Source organism: Asterias rubens, chromosome 18 (assembly GCF_902459465.1).
Source record: "Asterias rubens chromosome 18, eAstRub1.3, whole genome shotgun sequence".
Taxonomy (NCBI): domain Eukaryota; kingdom Metazoa; phylum Echinodermata; class Asteroidea; order Forcipulatida; family Asteriidae; genus Asterias; species Asterias rubens.
The window spans coordinates 10,310,428-10,329,616 of NC_047079.1; the positions used below are offsets into that span (position 1 = coordinate 10,310,428).

Sequence of the window (19,189 nt, forward strand, 5' to 3'; positions counted from 1 at the left end):
GAACAACCTCCTTTCGATCTCTGGTTGAGGACCCTGTACCAAAATGACATCAAATGCATAAGGTTTATTGTGTGAACTAAGTTTTAAACTTGATAAATAAATATTTTTTTAAATATGCAAGATATTTTTTGAAAACAGTACATTTTTTGGAATTGCTTAGTGTACAAATCATACCAGTCCTATGTTGGACTCTACCGAGCAAAGAACATTTAATTTTGTGAAAGTTGAAGCTATCAAATTTAATACTGCTTTATTTTGTATCAGATTGTATCCATTAACGATACAGTATTCTATCTTCAAATGTTGGAACTGATTATAGTAACAATAATAAAGAAGTACACATTTTTATGTAATGCCAATTTCTTAGACTTATTTTTGATGATGAGTGACAATGAGTAGAGTGTCATGGCCGAGCGGTTAAGAGCATCAAATTCAAGTTTTGGCGATAAAGTCTTCGGGTGTGGGTTTGAATCCCAGCAGCGACACTTGTGCAAGATGCCTGCTATAATTGCTTCTCTTCGGCCCAGGGTATAAATGGGTACCTGCGAGGGTAGAGGTTGATAGTGTCAGGCCTGGAATTTCATCTTTGAAAGGGCAAGGCCATTTTTATTTTGCAAAGGCCACTTCCAATGGAAATATTAAAGTCAATGGGAAACTTTTGAAGGGGCACCAAGGCCAAGACCAGGGGCAACAGAGGGCATAAACTCCGTGGCCTGCCTGTAATTCCAGGCTTGTAGCGTGTATGAGAAAGCCAGTGGGGCAGCCCGGGCTGTAAACTTCCCAGGGAAATTACAGGAAGGTTATTGGCCTAACGACCAGGGCACTTATGTAAAGCGCATTGATATACGTTGTAAAATGTGCTATATATTTTTAAAGCCTTTGGGAAAGAATCTACAAGGGTCAAAATGTAGGTTCATTAACTACTTTTTGGCAATTAAAGCATAAATTGGTAACTTTGTTGAAATGGCAGTCGGGCAACATCATTTGTTTTAATGTTCTCCATTTGATGGTACAAACTATAAAATATAAATAACTATAAACTACCAAAACTTAAACAATGTAAAACTAAGTATTTAAAGGTAGGGTCATAGATTGGTAAACACTCCACAAATTAAAGACCATAAAAACTGCAGCTGTTGATAGTATAACAAATTTTGAGAAAAGATTCCCTTCAAAGATATTTGGTTTTGATAATTTTTTCACCCCCCCCCAACTTTTTTTTTTTAAAATCTGGTAATCGTTTCTAAGATTTCTGAGGGATGGCGTCTGTTCGCGAAAGGCTACTGTACCGCTGTCACTTCACTAAATGTGAATGGATTCGTGTAAAAATGCTGTGACAATTTGTTGCTGTTTTTCTCAGCAAGTGGACACTGTATTCAGCTGAGACACATGTATTCAGCTGAGACACATGTGACTTTTATTGAATCTTTCCTTATGATTTTGTCTAGTAACAAGAATTACGCTGACAAAAAAAGCAATCTATGACCCTACGTTTAAAATGAAAATCAAAACAACAAAATGAAGACTGTGAATAATTATCGATAACAACTTCCAAAGATTGATACTATCAATTGTACATTGCTCCATCTCAAGATATGCAACGGTAAACAGGGGTCAGTTATAACCCGAGTGCACCTTTACGAGGTGAAAGTCTGATATGAACAGGTCAGAAATACAAACTTGTTTGGGAGGTATCAGTCCAGTGTCATGACTCGCACCGAAATGTCTAGCAAGAGCCAACCATTCACTACGGGATAGGTTCAACCGTGCGAGATAGTGGCAGAGGGTGGCCCCCCCCCCCTATGCTCCCATACTTTAACACACTCGTCTCTTGGGCCAAATTTCATAGAGCTTCTTAAATATTGAATACTGTAAAAGCTGGTGGACAATTGAACAGTCTAAAGGCCCAGGCACACAGGCCTCGATAACAAGAACAAAAACGATAATGTTAACAATGCACGCCCTCAAATGGTTGAATGAGCATGGGCGTATTCTGCGTGGAGCAATTCAACCAATTTGAATGCGTTCTCTTTGCGTCGTTATCGTTTTCGTTGCAGTGTGACTTGGCCTTAACAATGAAAAGCTAACTGGTCATGCTTGCTAGTCACTGTAAAAATTAAGGACAAACCCTGCATAGAATGGGAGGGGGGGGGGAACACCATGCCACCAACTGAGCTCAAAATGGGATAGGTGCACAGTTCTAGGTCATACCACAAGGGCGGGTTTCTATTATAGTCAACCAGTAGTTTATGAATACACGTAGCTCTCATATGAATGAGCACACTGGTTGCAGACTATACGCTCCATGTTTCTGCAGTAGACCATTAAGACTGGGGGGCCCATGGGGGGGTCGACATAAGTTGACAATTTTTCTACAGTAAAAGTACATGTGAATGTTCATGTGAGGAAATGAACACCAATCAGCAAGATACATTTTTGTTTGTTTAGAAAAACTTATTTGTTAATCTGTTCAACAGAATTTTGAAAGCCTCCAAAAGCTGGGGCGTTTTAGGATGACAAAAAGCGAGCACAGAAGGAATTAATTGCTTATCATCTTTTTAAAATCTTATAACCATGAAATTACATTCACTCAAATTCTTTGCCTTCCCTTTTGCCCACTTCCAAAATGGCTACGTGTGTGGGATAGAGCTGCTGCATACTCAACATTAAAAAACTTTGTAACTAAAATAAAAATGTTTAAATATATAACAGAATTTATCACCATAATTTTTGTAACTCGCTGATAATACTCTTTTTTTCCACACACTTGATTTTGTGTGTGTAAAAACTACAAATCAAAGAAAGGTTTGTACTGATAATAATATAAACTCATGAATAAACATATGAATAAAATAAATATTTTTTGTTTTGCATGATGATGAAGAGAAAACAAAATGAAAGACATATATTTTTAAATATGGATATATGCTCTGATAAAATATATTCTTTTACAGAGTGTAAAACAAATTGGATATTTTCATGATTGCTTGTATGGAGAAAATGCACCACCTGTTCTTATTTGTAATGAGAATGTTTGCAGAGTTTTCTTTCTTTTTTTGTTAAGGGGGGGGGGGGGCACCATGCCACATATCAAACAACAAATGTACCTTGTAAAGACCGGTTAACACTTCCTGCAAATGTGTTATATACGAATTTTGACAAAAGAAATACCCCAACCTTAATTTTAAAATTCTTCAAAGAATTCCTGAGATTTCCAGAACACAATGAACACACTGAGAACAGGGGGTCGGGGCTTACACCAAGCTACATATCAAGCAACAAATGAACCTCATATAAAGCCCCGTTCATACTTCCTGCGAATGCGACACAAATTTTGACATCACAAATTCGAAGAGATGAGCTGTGTTCAACAAAATATTCGCAGCGAAAACGGAGCTGTGGCGTAAATATTTATCAGCATTCGCAGATAAGAGTAAGAACCAGGCTTAAGTGTGACTTGGTCTTAAGTCAAACTACCAGCTCTCTCAAAGCGCTGGTTAAACTTGAACATGTCACTCGTAGGCGACATGCGTAGATTGAAGTCCTTCATGGCCAAGGCCATCGACACTTGTGCGGACCTAACCTGCTTGACCCTTTTATAACAGCCAAGGCACAGATACAGCTTCCTGTTTTGCTTGTCAGGCGCCAACGCAATGTTAAACTCCTCCTGGATGATGTTTGCCACGACCCATTGTTCGCTATTCTTACTGAAAAGCAGCCTCTTCTTGGGCGTGACGGTTACCAGCACGTTGCAGTTCACGCAATTCACACAGAAGAAATGCTCGATTGTGGAACACATCTTCTTTGTGTAGAGAAAGCCTTCGGGACTTGTGTAACTGCTGAATTTCGTCTTGGCCCGAAATAAAGCTTGACGACTGCTACAAATTTTATGCATGACGTTTTCGCAGAACTTGCATAGGATGATGGGAGGTTTCCCGGCAGTCTGAGGCAGCGACAAGTCTATTGCATTCTCGATGACAGCGACAACATCAGACATCAAGACGCGGTTCCAGTCATCGGGCGGAATAGTTACATCGCAGTTGAGGCAGCTCACTTTCTTGTAGTTTTCAAGCGAATTGGCTTGCTGAAAAGGTAATGAAAATGAAAGTGTAATAATAACATGGTGTAAAAAAATAAAAACATCACACAATGTAAACTATCACTGAGTGATCTCTTTCAGTAAAGGCATGCAAAATAGGCTTTAATAGAAATAAACAGAAATCTTCCTTAGAAAAAGCAATTGCCTCCATGCCCCCTGCTCATTGCCTTGGTGCCCTTGAAATGCTCCAGTAGAAATTGACAATTTCCTCATAGGGTGCCTTTTACCAGAGAGAAAATGCCTTGGTGCCCTTGCCTTTTCAAAAACGAAGCAAATACAGGCCCGGTTATTAAACCAAAGATGCCTCATAAGTGAACGTAATCACTGAAGCTTGCAAACCTGAGGAAAACTGTAAACAAGGGTGCTTGCTTACTTATTATGTGAAGAAGAAAAAAAACTAGGGTTGACCCCTACTCTTCCTGGATGGGTTCTTTTACATTTTGCTTTAGAACACTAGTGACTTGACTGGGACTCTATCACACACTGGGTTAATTTATTAGAAACACCAGATCTTGTGTCCAGTGCTCTTAACCGCTGAGCCACGACACACGTGCACAACCAGACAAAACTAATTTGTTTAGCAAGTTTTTTTTCTGATGAATAGCTTTGTGAAATTGTGGGGGTTTTCTCTTCAAGAAAACTGAAGAAAGCAAACATGTGAACACAGGTAAAGTTAAAAAACACTTCAAGTCCCGTATTGAGCTTCTTTAAAAAAAAAAAAATAAATACAAATTTAGAAAGTATTAGCTTACCCTCTTATCCAGAATAGTTTCTCTGTTAGGTGCCGGTATTAAGGCTGCATGGGGTGACAGTTGTTGAACTCTGTCTGTCCTCCGGGGGTCTAAGTCAGTTGGAGCTCTTCGGGGCAAGTTTGTGATGGTGTGTGGATCTTTGCGAGTAGGGTGGACTTGTCTGGCTTGATAAGGAGGAGGTCGACGGATACACTTTAGAATTTCATCCCGATCGACAGAAGTCCCAAACTTATCCGGGTGGTAATTGCTGCTGCTGTTAGATGCAGGATATTGCAACTCCTTGATGGGAGGTCTCAAGCTCGAATAGTAGGAAGGCGGAGGTAAAGTGGGCCTCTGTTGAGGATACACATTCGAAGGTACACTGAAGTTGTAAGGTGGCAAATGCATATCTGTGTAGCGTAAACTACCTGTGGAGATCAAACGTTGAGTGTTTGTCATGACTTGTGGATTGCCTGGCTGGGATCCCACGGCTCTGTTGGCAAGATCGGGGAATACTGAAGACTCTCCTGGGATCTGGGGATAAGTAGACATGATAGGTGTATGTCTTGTCCAGGAAGGGTACTTCGGCAAAGTATAAGCAGAGTTATTTACTTGATGGCTTTGCCGGTCTGATAACGGACGATAAGCTTCCGGAGGCTGACATTGTGAAATTGGCACCCTAGGAAAACTCATATTGGGATTGGAGGCGTTTAACCACGATGCACAGGCGGCATGGTAACTAGGTGGGCTAGAAACAGTATTTGAAAAACCGTCCCCGGGTTGTAGTTTGCTTCTCAAAACTGGCAAAGTGTCCTCCTGTTGGACAAATTGAGGTAAAATAGGTGGTGTTGCACCCTGTGGTTGTCCTTGCAATAGCGGTGGTGGCTTGGGCGAAGTCAACTTCTGCAGCAACACAGGGTGGCTTGGTGAACTGCCTGCTACTCTGCTATTCAGGCGGAACTGTTTTGGTGGTGGTTCTCCGAAGTTGTTGTTTTTATCAAGGAGTTTCCTTTTGTCTGTAAAGAAGGGATTAGACGCTGCCTTTGAGACGAACGTTTCAGAACAAGTCTGGTGGGATGGGGAGATTGAGGTAGTCAAAATAGCTTCTTGGGAGGACCAGGTAGGTTCTTGGGAGAACCTGGAATGCTCTTGGGAGAACTTAGTATGGGGCAGTTCAGGTGTGAGGTAGCCAGCTCTTTGTGATACAGCAATCACCTCCTTGATTACAGCTTCGTTGGTGCAAGAGATCACATTCTTCTTAGGCAAACAAGTCTCTGGAGTTGGCAACTGGGGCATGGGAGGATAAGCTGTGAGAATTGGCATATCTACAGCTTGATTAGTGCAAGAGTTTATATTCTCCTCAGGCACACGAGTCTCTTGAGTCGGGGAAAGGGTCTTGGGATGAAAAGCTGTGAGAACTGGCAAAACTTCTTCGACTTCCTTCGAGATGCACTCCATCGTTTCCGGTGTTTGCCAATGCAATGACTTCTCCAGAGGTAGGGCGACCATAACCATTGTGGTTTGATCAGACTCTGGGTTTGACTGCTTCGAGACCTCCCCATCAGGTGATTCCGAGGTTTCCACTGACACGGATTGAATACACTCTGCAGTGGTTTCTGTGGACTCTGTCATATCTTCCACAGACATGGTGACAATCTCATTTGTCTGCCATACTGGGAATACCTCTTTAGAAGCTGAGGTAGTTGTCTCATTTTCAGACATAGATTGCTGAGCTGTTTGTTTGACAACCTGTATCAAAGGTGTGTCAACATCGCTATCAGTGGCAGAAACCTTGAGATGGTTCCCATCATAAGCTGTCATATCTCTTCGGACCTGTAACTCATCAGGAAATGTTCGGGTCTGTGGTGCTGATGGGATGCCCTGCTGTGTTGTTTCATTCAGCAGATTCTTTAGTATTTTAGTCTTGATGACATCCTTAAACGATTTTTCAAGGGAATCTTTTATCACATTTTGAACAGACATGTTGACAATATTCTGACGTGTATTGGGTGAAAGTGCTTCATCTTCAGTTAAGTTTGATGTCAGACCAAAAGTAAGTGATTCCTGGGTTGAATGATCTATTGTTGCACCTGTTTTCTTGGATGGTTGAGAGAGGTCCGAGGTAGCTCCATCAGACATTTCATATGGAATCGTAGAGCAAGACATTTGCAGAGGTGCGTCATCATGACCCAGAATATGAGACTCTCTGACAACTTCTGCCCCAAGCGACTTTGCATCGGCCACAATTTCTGAGGCTTGATAATAGAAAGCATCGTGAACGGGATCTCTTCCCTGCAACTCCCACGTCAGTGCTTCCTGAGTAAAGTCAGATGTACATCTAAGAATGCACGGTTGTAACTTCATGAAAAATGATGAATCAATGTTGTCCCCTGAAGAAACTGTTGAGTCATCAGTTATAGTGGCAGGAGTGGGATCGGCTCTAAAAAGACTGACAGGAACTGGAGTGACAGGAGCTTGGGTGACAGAAACTGCGGTGACAGAAACTGCGGTGACAGGAACTGGGGTGACAGGAACTGCAGTGACAGGGACCGGGGTGACAAGAACTTGGGTGACAAGAACTTGGGTGACAGGAACTTGGGTGACAGGAACTTGGGTGCCAGGAACTGAGGTGACAGGAATATTTAGTGCAGTGTCCACCCAGTTGGCTTCGTTTAAAGCCATCATCTCTCTCACTGTCATACTTGTGCGTCTTTTTCGCAGTTGGATACTTCCGCCACTGTGCTGAAAACGTGCTCCTGCACTTGAGAACCTTGGAACCTTTTCATCCGGATGGCTTCTCATTTCAGCAAATAAATTGAGTTGACATCTGTTTTGAAGAAAAAAAAAAGAACAAAAGCTTAGGACACATGGTAACTGACCTTAAGTGGACATTTTATTGTCATCTTCTTGTATCCCTTTCCCAAAACTAGTTTAGCACTGAACCTTGGGTAGCACCTTTTAGGGTCCTTTGAGTCGAAGCCTCATACAGAAAACTACAAAAATTGAGAAACTTGAGTGTGTTTTGGTTGATTGCGCACAACCAGTACATTTGAATTGTACTTCGAAAATCACCACAACAGAAACCTACTGGGCATCAAAAAATAATTAACTCAAAAAAAGTAATCATAAGGCTGAAAGGATTTAGGTACTTTTTGAAACACAAAGTCCACAGATTTACATTACACCACCCTTTGAATGTAATGAGTAGGAAGCAAACCCCTTAAAATATTACCTGCTCAGGTGCTGTAGTTTTTGTTTTACTAATTTTACGAAAACTACATCACCTCAGCAAGTAATATTTTAAGGGAAGCCTTCTACCTACCATCACTATCTTCACACTGTGCGACTTTAATCTAAATCTGTTGACATTGTGTTTTGTGTCCTTCAAAATGCACCTGGACCCTTTAAAGGGACTTTCAGAGTACTTAGTCAATTTTAAAATAGATTTACCAATACTCTATAGACGATGTTACCTACGTTCAAACCGCCCTCTGTTGACAAAACACTGTACAGGTCACGTTTTGCCGGGCAAAAAGATGCGCAGTCAGGGTAACATTGCATCTTTTTCTAGCTGGCTGCCAAAACACAAAGGTTTTGCCCGGCGGTATGCGCGCGAATCATGTTATGTTTTTCGAGTGACGTCAGAGGTCACATCGTCTATACACTGTGAAGAATAAAGTAATGCCTCAACCATACATTTTAGACCAAACGTCTCCAACAGTCATTTTCATTGGCTTAGACATTTGAATGACTTTGTAGATTAGTCAGGAATGATCTTGGGTATTATTTCTTCTCTTCTTTTTGTTTACTAATTATAGGCCCTACACATGTATACTTATTTTAAAATATAAAGGTCAAATTTTGACAACAAGTTTTCACCAATTCACAATTTTTTATTTAAAGGCAGTGGACACTATTGGTAATTACTCGAAATAATAATTGGCATAAAACCTTTCTTGGTGACGAGTAATGGGGAGAGGTTGATGGTATAAAACATTGTGAGAAACGGCTCCCTCTGCCATAGTTTTCGAGAAAGAAGTAATTTTCCACGAATTGGATTTTAAGACCTCAGATTTAGAACTTGAGGTCTCAAAATCAACCATCTTAACGCACACAACTTCGTGTGACAAGGGTTATTTTTCTTTCATTATTATCTTGCAACTTCGATGACTGATTGAGCTCATATTTTTACAGGTTTGATATTTTATGCATATGTTGAGATACACCAACTGTGAATGCCAGTCTTTGACAATTACCAATAGGGTCCACTGCCTTTAACATCAACTTTTTTGAAACCCCAAAAGGCACCCCATAGTAAAAAAAAAAAAACACCTTTTAGTGTCCTTTGATTTTCAACGTCTGGGTAATAAAAGAGATTGTAAAATATACCTTTGAAATAATTCTATAGCTTCACATTGTGTTGAGAAGGTGTGCTTCAAGGATGAGTGGTCAAACTATCAATGTTTTCTAAGAAGAAAAGAAAGTGTGACCCCCCCCCACCAACCTTTAGGATTGGCATCTGTACCCATCCAGGTCTCGCTCTAATGCATTACAAACAAGAACTAATATTACTATTTTGGTAAATATTTTGAAATTGTGCTTTGTGTTACAAAAAGTAACTAAAAGTCTCATACACATGTACAGACCCACAAATCATTAGATGACACGTCAAAAAGAACAATAATCCAAAGGCAAAATTGTGGAAAGTGGGGGAAATCTTAGAAATGATGTCACAAGAGAAATATCATTTAAAGGGAAGGTACACGTTTGCTAATTACTCAAAACAAATATTAACTTATAAACTGACTTGGTAACGAGCATTGGAGAGCTGTTGATAGTATAAAACATTGTGGGAAATGACTCCCTCTGATTCTGAAGTAATGTAGTTTTCGAAAAAGAGGTAATTTCTGACTAAAATAATAAAAGACTTCTAGCTAGAAGTCTTTAATTCCTATCTGAAAGCACACAAATTCGCCCAACAAGGGTGTTTTTTCTTTCATCATTTTCTCGCAACTTCACTGACCGATTGAGCCCAAATTTTCACATTTTTGTTATTTAATGCACATGATGGGATACACCAAGTGAGAAGACTAGTCTTTGACAATACCAAAGGTGTACCTTCCCTCTAACATGTAGTGACATCATTTCCTAGAATAAGGTTATTTGGCAATGGTCAACAGGGGAGTTTCTGTTAACTCAGTCGAGGTCAGAGCCTAGGAATGTGTGCTGAGCAATGGGAGAGTATGGCCACCTGTTGAGATGTAACTTGGGGGACCAGTGAATATCCTTTAAAAGTGAAATGGTTTCTCAATCAGTCTGCTGTTATTTATAATTCTACCTCTCATGTTGCTATTAGTTTTAAGAGTGATTACCCCACATATACCCAATAACCCCTCTGGGCTTTCCCCTCTAGAGTCGTTTATAAAATAAAACAAAAACATTACTACAACTTTTTCAGTCACTAGACAGCAGGTACGCCATGTCCTTAACAGTTGTATAGGAAGCAATACTAGTTGGGCAGAATTCTGACTTGTCCTGTCATTTGGTCAGCGGACCACTGATAAAAAAAGGGAGAAATTTTACCAGCTCTTTGCCCGGCCTGTACCTGGCTTTTGTCCATGGTCTGATATGGTCTGATACATGGTCATGGTCTGTCCCTACACAGTAGACAACTATGGATGAATTCAATCTGTGTAGAGTTATCCTTTTAATCTTTTAATTTAACTGATTTAACTTTTAATTTAAGGGATAGGGGGGCACAGAGGTGCTTAAAGACCTGCCAGACATACTGACACCACCTGATGCAATAAAAAGATGGCTGGAATGGTTCCACTTTATCAGAGGGGTAGATCTAAGATAGGTTTAAGATGCTAAGATTTTGTAATATGGGTGTTGTTGTGTTGCCCCAGCCCATCCCCCAAAACATGGGAACTGGCTCCCCTTCCTTTGATGTGGAACGGTCTAGTCTACAATACCATGGACAATAAACTTGTTCTGGGCAATGCAATTGGGAAAAACAATAAAATACATAAATATGTCTCCCAAAATGGATTTCAATTCTTTGAGCTTGGGAGTTTCAGTTTGGTTGGCTCAAGATAAACACCCAATGGCTCAACTCAGCATGGTCTAAAGGCTATCAGTTTCAAATCTCCAATTCACTGGCTACACAAGCCCCCCCCCCCCCATTGCAAGGTCACTGGTCCCAACCACCAGTAAAGGCTGAAGTGGAAGAAGAAGGAAATATTCATGGTCTCTCTTGGGACCCTGAATAGTTATCAGCTTTAAAGGGAGTACTGTTGTTTTATGAACAGGGGTGACTTTGGATTTATTGTAACATAGAAAAACAAATAACTATTTTATGTAGTTTTTTTTACATTATTAACATTAAGCTTGGGCGATATCACGATATTATCGAATATCGCGATATTAATTTGGACACGATTTCGATATCGGATGGATTTGGTTTTAATCGAAATATCGATATATCGCGATATATCGCCAGAAGAATAGGTCATTAGAACACCTCTCTTATTATATACTAGGACTGTCTCTTCTACAACTTTCACTTGGAGTTTTAAGACTGATGATGTCAAATTTCATTAATCGCGATTATATCGAATATCGCGATATATTGTCTGCGATATATCGTGAATAAAATAAATCGATATCGCCCAAGCTTAATTAACATTTCTCAATTTATTTCTGTATGGGGTCATAAGGTCATGGGGGAGCCTTACAGTTTCTAGAAGTAGGGTGATGTATGCAAATTGACTATGATTCTCTTGTGTAATTCGTTGCCTAAATATAATTTTCCTGTTTTTTTTTTTATAAGGGTCCATTTACAGCATCGTCAATCATGGTCAAACTTTTGTTGTTATATTTTAGGTAGTTTTCATAAAACATAGGAGAACACCCATTAATCATGTTGTAGACCAATAGAAAAAACATTAAAACTGTCATGGTTTTACAACATTCAATTCAATTCACTTTTATAATTAAATAATGACAACCTGTGTTTCTACCTCCATTGGCATTAAATACTCATTCATTCATATCCAACCCTATATTTAGCATTTTTAGCTATAATAGTTACAATTTAAAAAAGGCATGTGATAATGTCAATAATTTTATTATGTTTTTAAACCTATTTTCCACACAGACAATGCATTCGTTTTTACACTCAGTCTCGAGTGCTGAAAGAGCGCTAAATTAAAAAGGGGCTAAGTTGTTCAAGAAAACTTCCTCTCAAGAATTCCTGATTCCATGGAGGAAAGAAACGTCCTTCCTCCATACTGATTCCATGTTCTAAGCACCACTACGAGCGCCGTCAAAGTGGGTACACGAATCGTAGTGGTCGTCGGTGGCTTGCCCACTTTACCACCCGCACAGACCACGGTCACCGTACGAACCCTGGGACCATGGAAGGAGAGGGACCGAGTTTCAAAAGTCATCCTGTTTCGCTCCACTCTTTCGTCTTTGGGGTCCCAAATAACAACTATTTTTACTTGAATTGAACGCCACATAAACTTACCTAAATATCTCCCAGTTTACAAAAGCCAAATACTCACGAAATGTGTATTCTAACAGAAGTTTGTGCTTGGTATTTTAGCTACAGCAAACGTACACAACTGGCTAGTGGGTGCGCGCGCTCTTATCTTCGGCCTATGCCAAACTTTACCCACGTGTTGTAATTTAGTGACAGTTGTCAAAACAGCGCCCTCTCGTGGTTTGGATCACCAAGCCCCTATGATTTTTAAATGTCCCCGCCCCCTTCATTTTGTTTAAAAACCCTCATCAGTTCCTTCAAGATTTAACAATACAAGGCTTTATAGTGTGGTCTTAATCTTAAGTATCGGGAACGGAATGCAAAGAATGTAGCTTTTTGTGGAGTGTTTGGGGGGGGGGGCTTTTCTGAGTTTAAAGGTTGGGTGGAGTCCATATCATATCAATTTATTTGGGGCCATATTAATCGAAACGCTTGCCAAAGATTGAACATTAAAAAACAGTTACAACAAAAATGTTGTTAATGAAGAAGAAAAAAATCAAACATAGACAAACTTAGCATTTAAGAATAACAATATCACTATCAGTTTATTGCCACCCCGATAGTATTTTGCATACAAAATTTTTGCAAGTGACCATGAGTAACAATGAGTGAAGTAAAACAATGTTTTATCACATTAGGCACTTTCAACTGACAAGTTCCTTGCATCACGAATACAGTTTCATCTTTACTTTGATGGCTTGTATTTTTTCTTCTTAAATCAATGGCCACACAAATACTTATACCATAAAGAAAAAAAAAACAGTTTGCCTGGCGTTTTACAAGTAAATTTTGTTCGCAGATCCCAACATGGTCACCCATCTGTAGAAATATAACAAAAGGCTACTGGTAGTACCTACGTGCACCATGCCCTATATGTTTGGGAATGGGGAGGGTGTGCCCCCCCCCCCTCAAACATACCCCATATCTCACACATGTTTCTATACTTTAAGACACTCTAAATTACCTCTTGCTCAGTGTCTACCTCCAAGCTCATCAGAAGTACCTCCCCTAAAAACCTGTGATAGAGTTTTTTTGTACAAGAGGACTAAAGACTTCCTGAGATTCCCTGAACACAATGAAGACAAAAAAGAGTGGGGGGGGGGGGTACATACCATGCCACATATCAAGCTACCAAGCAAAGAATGTGCTTACATTATGGCTATGGGAATGAAGATCATTTTGACTATGGCTCTCTCATTAACTCTCCCAATGCATGGAGGAGGGAATAGCCTGTCAGATTTAATGCTTAATAAGGCATTGTCTGCCTCCCCTTTTTGTGTAGTGATTGGAATCTCAAGTATTCTTAACAGGTCTTTTTAGGGAGGGGACTTCTAACCAGGAACATAGTGTGTTAAAGTACAGGAACATTTGGGGGGGGGGGGGGGGTACCCTCTGCCAAGTTGTGGACATGGTATTTCCAGCCTATGTTTGGCTTCCAATTCCATTGATATTTAGCGGGGAAAAATGATGCATGCGTGCAATGTGATAATATTTTCCCAATTGTTACTTTCATTGAGGCGAGGGCGAGTTGAATGAAAATTTCTCCATTGCAAGAATGCAAAACATGTATTAATTGTATTTAAAGGGCCTGGGTACTTTTTATACGACACAAAACACAATGTTTACAGATTTAAGTTAAACTTAAAGGCAGTGGATACTATTGGTAAGTACTCGAAAAAATTATCAGCATAAAACCTCACTTTATAACGAGTAATGGGGAGCAACTTGATGGGGAGAGGTTGATAGTATAAAACATTGTGAGAAAGAAGTAATTTTCCATGAATTTGATTTCGAGACCTCAAGTTTAGAATTTGAGGTCTCGAAATCAACCATCTGAAAGCACACAACTTCGTGTGACAAGGGTGTTTTTTTTCTTCATAATTATCTCGCAACTTCGACGACCAATCGAACTCATATTTTCACAGGTTGATTGTTTTATGCATATGTTGAGATACACCAAGTGAGAAGACTGGTCTTTGACAATTACCAATAGTGTCCACTGTCTTTAAGCTGTTTGAAGATATTCATGGTAAAAAGCTTCCCTTAAAATATTACTTCCTGAGATGCTGTAGTTTTTGAGAAAAGGAGTTAAACAAGTCACACAAATAATTTTCGTCTCAGTGAGAAAACTATTTTAGCACATTTTACTCATTTCTCAAAAACTACAGCTCTTCAGCAAGTAACATTTTAAGGTAAGCTTTCTACTATCATTAACAAAAACGCAAACCCCAAATGCCACTGAAGCAGCTCATCAGTAGCAGCTAAGAAATACTAGACTTGAAGACAGTCCTTCAACCTCTAGAAGCCTCCTCAGGAATGCTGTTGAAGATAAAACAAGAATATTGACAAGTTGATTTTGATGCGAGTTTAAAACAATGTGCAATAGATGTTAAAGGCACTGGACACTATTGGTAATTACTCAAAATAACTGTTAGCATAACACCTTACTTGGTAACGAGCAATGGAGAGATGTTGATAGTGTAAAACATTGTGAGAAACTACTCCCTCTGAAGATAATATGGAGTTTTTTGAGAAAGAAGTAATTTCTCACTCAAATATTTAAATTGATTTCGAGACCTCACCCGAGGTCTCAAAATCAAACATCTGAAAGCATGCAACTTCGTATGACAGGGATGTTTTTTCTCCATTATTCTCTCGCAACTTCGACGACCAATTGAGTTAAAGTTTTCACAGGTTTGTTATTTTGTGCATAATAACGTTGAGATACACTAAGTGAGAAGACTCATCTTTGACAATTTCAAAAAGGTGTCCAGTGCCTTTAATTTTGCATTGAGATTAAAGAATATTATTTGGTTTTCCCAGGGATGTGTATTGAGAGAGTTGCAACACAGAGGAACCAGTCGTCTTTGGTCACATGGTTGCTTGACGCCATTTGCTTGATGCAGCACAAAGTAATTGAACTGATCACAAAAAAGACAGCTTATAAGAAGTTGATGTTAATTCAAAAGTGGCGCGCTTGCATAAAATGCTGATTGTCACATGCGTTGCTTCCATTTTCCATTCGCGCTTAAGAAACTCATAATAGCTGCCTATCCCTATGGGGTCCAACCTCGTTCCCCCTTGGCTTTATTTCAAATGATAATAATAATAATAATAATATCGAAGTCTTAATAGCGCACGTATCTACCAAACAAGGTACTCAAGGCGCTGAGTATATACAAACATTCAGAAAGATAGGTTATTGCAGTGATGAATTCTGAGACCCAATAATTTAGCACCCTATAAGGGTTTACAAGGTGCTACGGCGCATTAAGCAGCCACAACCAGGAACACCGGGGCGAACCCCTTCTTTTTTCGACAAGTGCACTGGGTTATTTTACATGCGTTACACAACACATGGGACCAACGGCTTTACGTCCCATCCCATACTAGTTCTAAGGGGAGTGACTCACCACACATTTTGGGCAGACCATTTCCTTGTCTTCTAGTAATGCAGGCGTCACCACCTCAGGAGGAAGGCAGTTGATGTGGTACCACGACTGACACTGTCCATCACAACCTATCCAGTCCTCACCATCTTCCCAATATTCTTCCTCACAAACTGGGCAGTAAACCTCATCCTTCGAGTGCTTGCTGCTTCTTTTCCTTCGTCGTGGTGACTGCTTCCTCCCTCGTCTCCTAGAACTCTTCCCAGATTTGGAAAACTTCCAGGTGCTTTTCGATTCTGTGTGGTAAGCTTCCTTATAGAGTTTCTTCCAAACTGAAAACAATGGTGTCTCCTCAAGATCCAGCCCGCTTTCAATACAAGTTCTGTAAGTTTCTCTTGTTGTTTTGTCGAGTTTATCATCCAGTTTCTTGAAGACAATTTCAGCTACATTTGAAGATGTTGCAGAAGTGGAGAGGTGTTTTTCCTGGTCATCATCTCCCTGAACGGGTTCTTTATACTTTGGTGGGTTTCTTTCCGGAGAGTTTAGGATTTTATCTGGCAGATGAGCATCATCGACCATCTCTCGATCGAGAGGATAAACTCCTGACTGAATGAAGCAACTACGGATGGCCTCTGAGTTGTCAGCCTCTTTCCATGCAGAGCTGATTACATGAGCTACATTGTCAGTTCTTACGGGTAACCACTGGTTTTGCGTTGTCCATTTTGTGAGCCATGCCATTCTGAAGGGGCCATCCTCTCCAATGTCAAGGGGTTGAACTAGTGACATCGCTTTGGTTGGTACTCGAAACAAGTACACATCATTTTTACGCGCTGTGACGTATGCCTCATAAGGTATGGAATTGTGTTGGCAACTCAGAAGAAGAACAACAGGGCGTGCATTTCCGAGATTCTTAACGAAGTGCCACTCTAACCACGAGCTGAATGCATCTTGCTTCTTTCCATCTCTCTCAAGAATGATCACTCCCGATCCCTTGGATGCCCCATCAAGGGGATCCCACTGGTTGGTCTTGTGACACATTCCCCGATAGCGATAAATAATGAAGGGTGGAAGAAGATGCCCGTCTGCACTCGCACACATCCCGACTGTTGCTCTTCTGCGTCCGACAGCAAGGCACACAAACGGCTCTGCAAACACCACAATTTTGCTTGTTTTCTTGTCAATCTCAAATGTGGTTTCCGCATAATTGAAAATTTGGCTAGGTTTATCTACTATGTCAAGTTTTATGAGGAGGGATTTCAGTTCTCTGAACCACTCATCTAAACCTCTCTTTGTAGGAGCAGCATCGCAAAGCAGAGCTAAGTTGGAGGTTTTCATTTCTTTCAATTTAGGGTGACGCCGTAAGAAACTATAATACCAGCGGTAAGATGGTCTGCCATTTATAAAAGGGCTATTGTCTCGCTTGAAGAAGCTCTGCACTGCATCTCGAAGCAAAACTGCAGGGACCTGGAAACCTCCCTCGGACATGGTTAAGACCCAGTTAGCAAGGTCTTGCTCTTCCTCTTCTGTCAAGACTGGGGCTGGTCCATGTTGAGTAGTCATGGGAACCTCTGCTTTGGAACGGCGATACAGCTTACCAGCATGGACTCTCCAATAGGCTGCAGCGGCTGTCACCGTCTTAAACTTCCCCGACTGGAATTCTTCAAGTCCACACTTGATTCTTTGTGCCTCTGGAATGTCAGCAACACTAGGTGCAGAAGTGGGATTATCCAAACCCTTACGAAGGTACAAATTGGCTTTTCGAGTTTTCTCCTTCTTTAGTTTCGCTTTCGCTGACTGGCGCATCTTCCTTGTGACTTTTTCCTTAACAACCGGCAAGGGGGTTGTCTTGGTCCTTTTACTTTTCCTTTTTGATACATTTTCTGCTCTGATTTGCTTTGTCCGTGATTTTACCCTCTTATCTCCTCTGTGTTTGGCTGGTCTTGATTTTGTTGAAAACTGCTTGGAATCTTCTTGATTCTCTGGTGTTGGACTTGGGCTTGAATCGGATGTCGTTTCAATATCTAGAAGTAGTAGGTGAAAATCGCCAAGTGAGATTTAGTATGCATAAAAATGTATAAAAAAATAAAAAAAATACATAACAAATAGGCTTAATATCTTATGAAACCACAGATACCTCATCTGTGAACTTAATCACTGTGGCTCGCAAGCCTGATGAAACCTGTATACATGTGTGCATGTGAACCAAAAACACCAGTAAACATGGTTAACTTAACCCCGTTCTTCCGCAATGTTCTGGGTTCTTGATCCACTCTCCAAACTAAGGCAATGGTATATTAAGTCACAAGTGCCAACTCTGGGGAAAATTGAGGCAACAAATTTGAGTGTCAATCATCACACCCTGTGATCACTGATGTACGTGTATCTACCTACCTAGGGTATGATTGACATTTGACAAATCAAACTAATTATAGTAAATAGTGTTAAATAAAACCAGCACCCTTCATCCAATCAATACAAATAATTGAGGAGGGGTTTACATGTTTAAGGTATGGGATTAAGTATTGATTGATTGAATTTATTCGGATAAAAATACAGCAAGAACATGCCAAAAGTATATACACAACAACAGAAGAAACCAATGAAGAATAATAAGATTTTAAGATAAACCGAAGTAAAAAGAACACAAGATAGTACAGTAGAATTTGAAATACGTACTAGTTTACTACACAAAATTATCCAAGGATAACGTAACCCATTGAAATCCACTTGAAATCTTACCAATTATTGATGCGGCCGCCGTTTCTTCAATGATGATTATCTCATTTGTACCATCACCATCACCAGTGGGCCTTTCCTCATGGTGATGATGATGAGGCACCGTGATGTCCTCTTCGATTTCGACGACTTCGAATTCGACTTGGGACTCCGGAACGATTTCTTCTCTTTCACCTATTTTGACAACTAGGCCTGGCTCAAAAATCTCAAAAACCTCAGACATGTTTATAGATAATAGTCACGCATGCCTAATAAATACAAAGAAGGTTTGTTTACTCTTAGAAAAGACGCAAAAACAACTGCACAGTTGACAGTGCTTGGTTTGTTTACTGCATAATACAGGCCAAAAACTGGTGTGTGGTACCCCGTGTTGCCCGAACCTTTCACTTGCGAAATCGATTCACAACTATGGGACCAGTCTGTCAAAGCATAAAGAGCGCCACCTGTTAAATTCAATTTTTTTTTTGCTAGGGTGTGGGCGTGGTAAGGGATGGGGAGGTCTCCAAAAGTTTGCTGCCCCTTTAAATCGTATTCAAAGAACTAAATTAGTATTTGTTCCTCTATCATTTGGTCAAGCTTAACCACTTTATTTGTTTATTAGTAATTGCATTGACTTTTATTTATTTACTTTATTTGTTTAATTTGTCATTTTCTAGAAGGGGGGGGGGGGGTATGTTACAAATCAACA

The 19,189-nt window shown here is 40.1% G+C and overlaps 2 protein-coding genes across 2 annotated transcripts; both read right to left on the reverse strand.

Moving 5' to 3' along the window:
• Window positions 1-2,007: 2,007 nt before the first annotated feature.
• Window positions 2,008-12,624, reverse strand: LOC117302189 (mucin-17-like). Its single transcript, XM_033786006.1, has 3 exons — window positions 12,362-12,624; window positions 4,852-7,657; window positions 2,008-4,084 (listed from the first exon to the last, which is right to left on the reverse strand). The coding sequence occupies exons 2-3, from the start codon at window positions 7,630-7,632 to the stop codon at window positions 3,464-3,466; spliced, it is 3,402 nt and encodes a 1,133-aa protein (XP_033641897.1). The 5' UTR covers window positions 7,633-7,657; window positions 12,362-12,624; the 3' UTR covers window positions 2,008-3,463.
• Window positions 12,625-14,528: 1,904 nt separating this feature from the next.
• LOC117302190 lies at window positions 14,529-18,838 on the reverse strand. Its single transcript, XM_033786007.1, has 3 exons — window positions 18,505-18,838; window positions 15,790-17,786; window positions 14,529-14,695 (listed from the first exon to the last, which is right to left on the reverse strand). The coding sequence occupies exons 1-3, from the start codon at window positions 18,722-18,724 to the stop codon at window positions 14,687-14,689; spliced, it is 2,226 nt and encodes a 741-aa protein (XP_033641898.1). The 5' UTR covers window positions 18,725-18,838; the 3' UTR covers window positions 14,529-14,686.
• Window positions 18,839-19,189: the final 351 nt, after the last annotated feature.

Coding starts and splice junctions, on each gene's coding strand:
- LOC117302190 (XM_033786007.1), bottom strand. CDS start 18,724: ATGTCTGAGGTTTTTGAGATTTTTGAGCCAGGCCTAGTTGTCAAAATA. Junction 17,787..18,504: donor GGCGGCCGCATCAATAATTG/GTAAGATTTCAA, acceptor TACTACTTCTAG/ATATTGAAACGACATCCGAT.
- LOC117302189 (XM_033786006.1), bottom strand. CDS start 7,632: ATGAGAAGCCATCCGGATGAAAAGGTTCCAAGGTTCTCAAGTGCAGGA. Junction 4,085..4,851: donor AAACTATTCTGGATAAGAGG/GTAAGCTAATAC, acceptor TTACCTTTTCAG/CAAGCCAATTCGCTTGAAAA.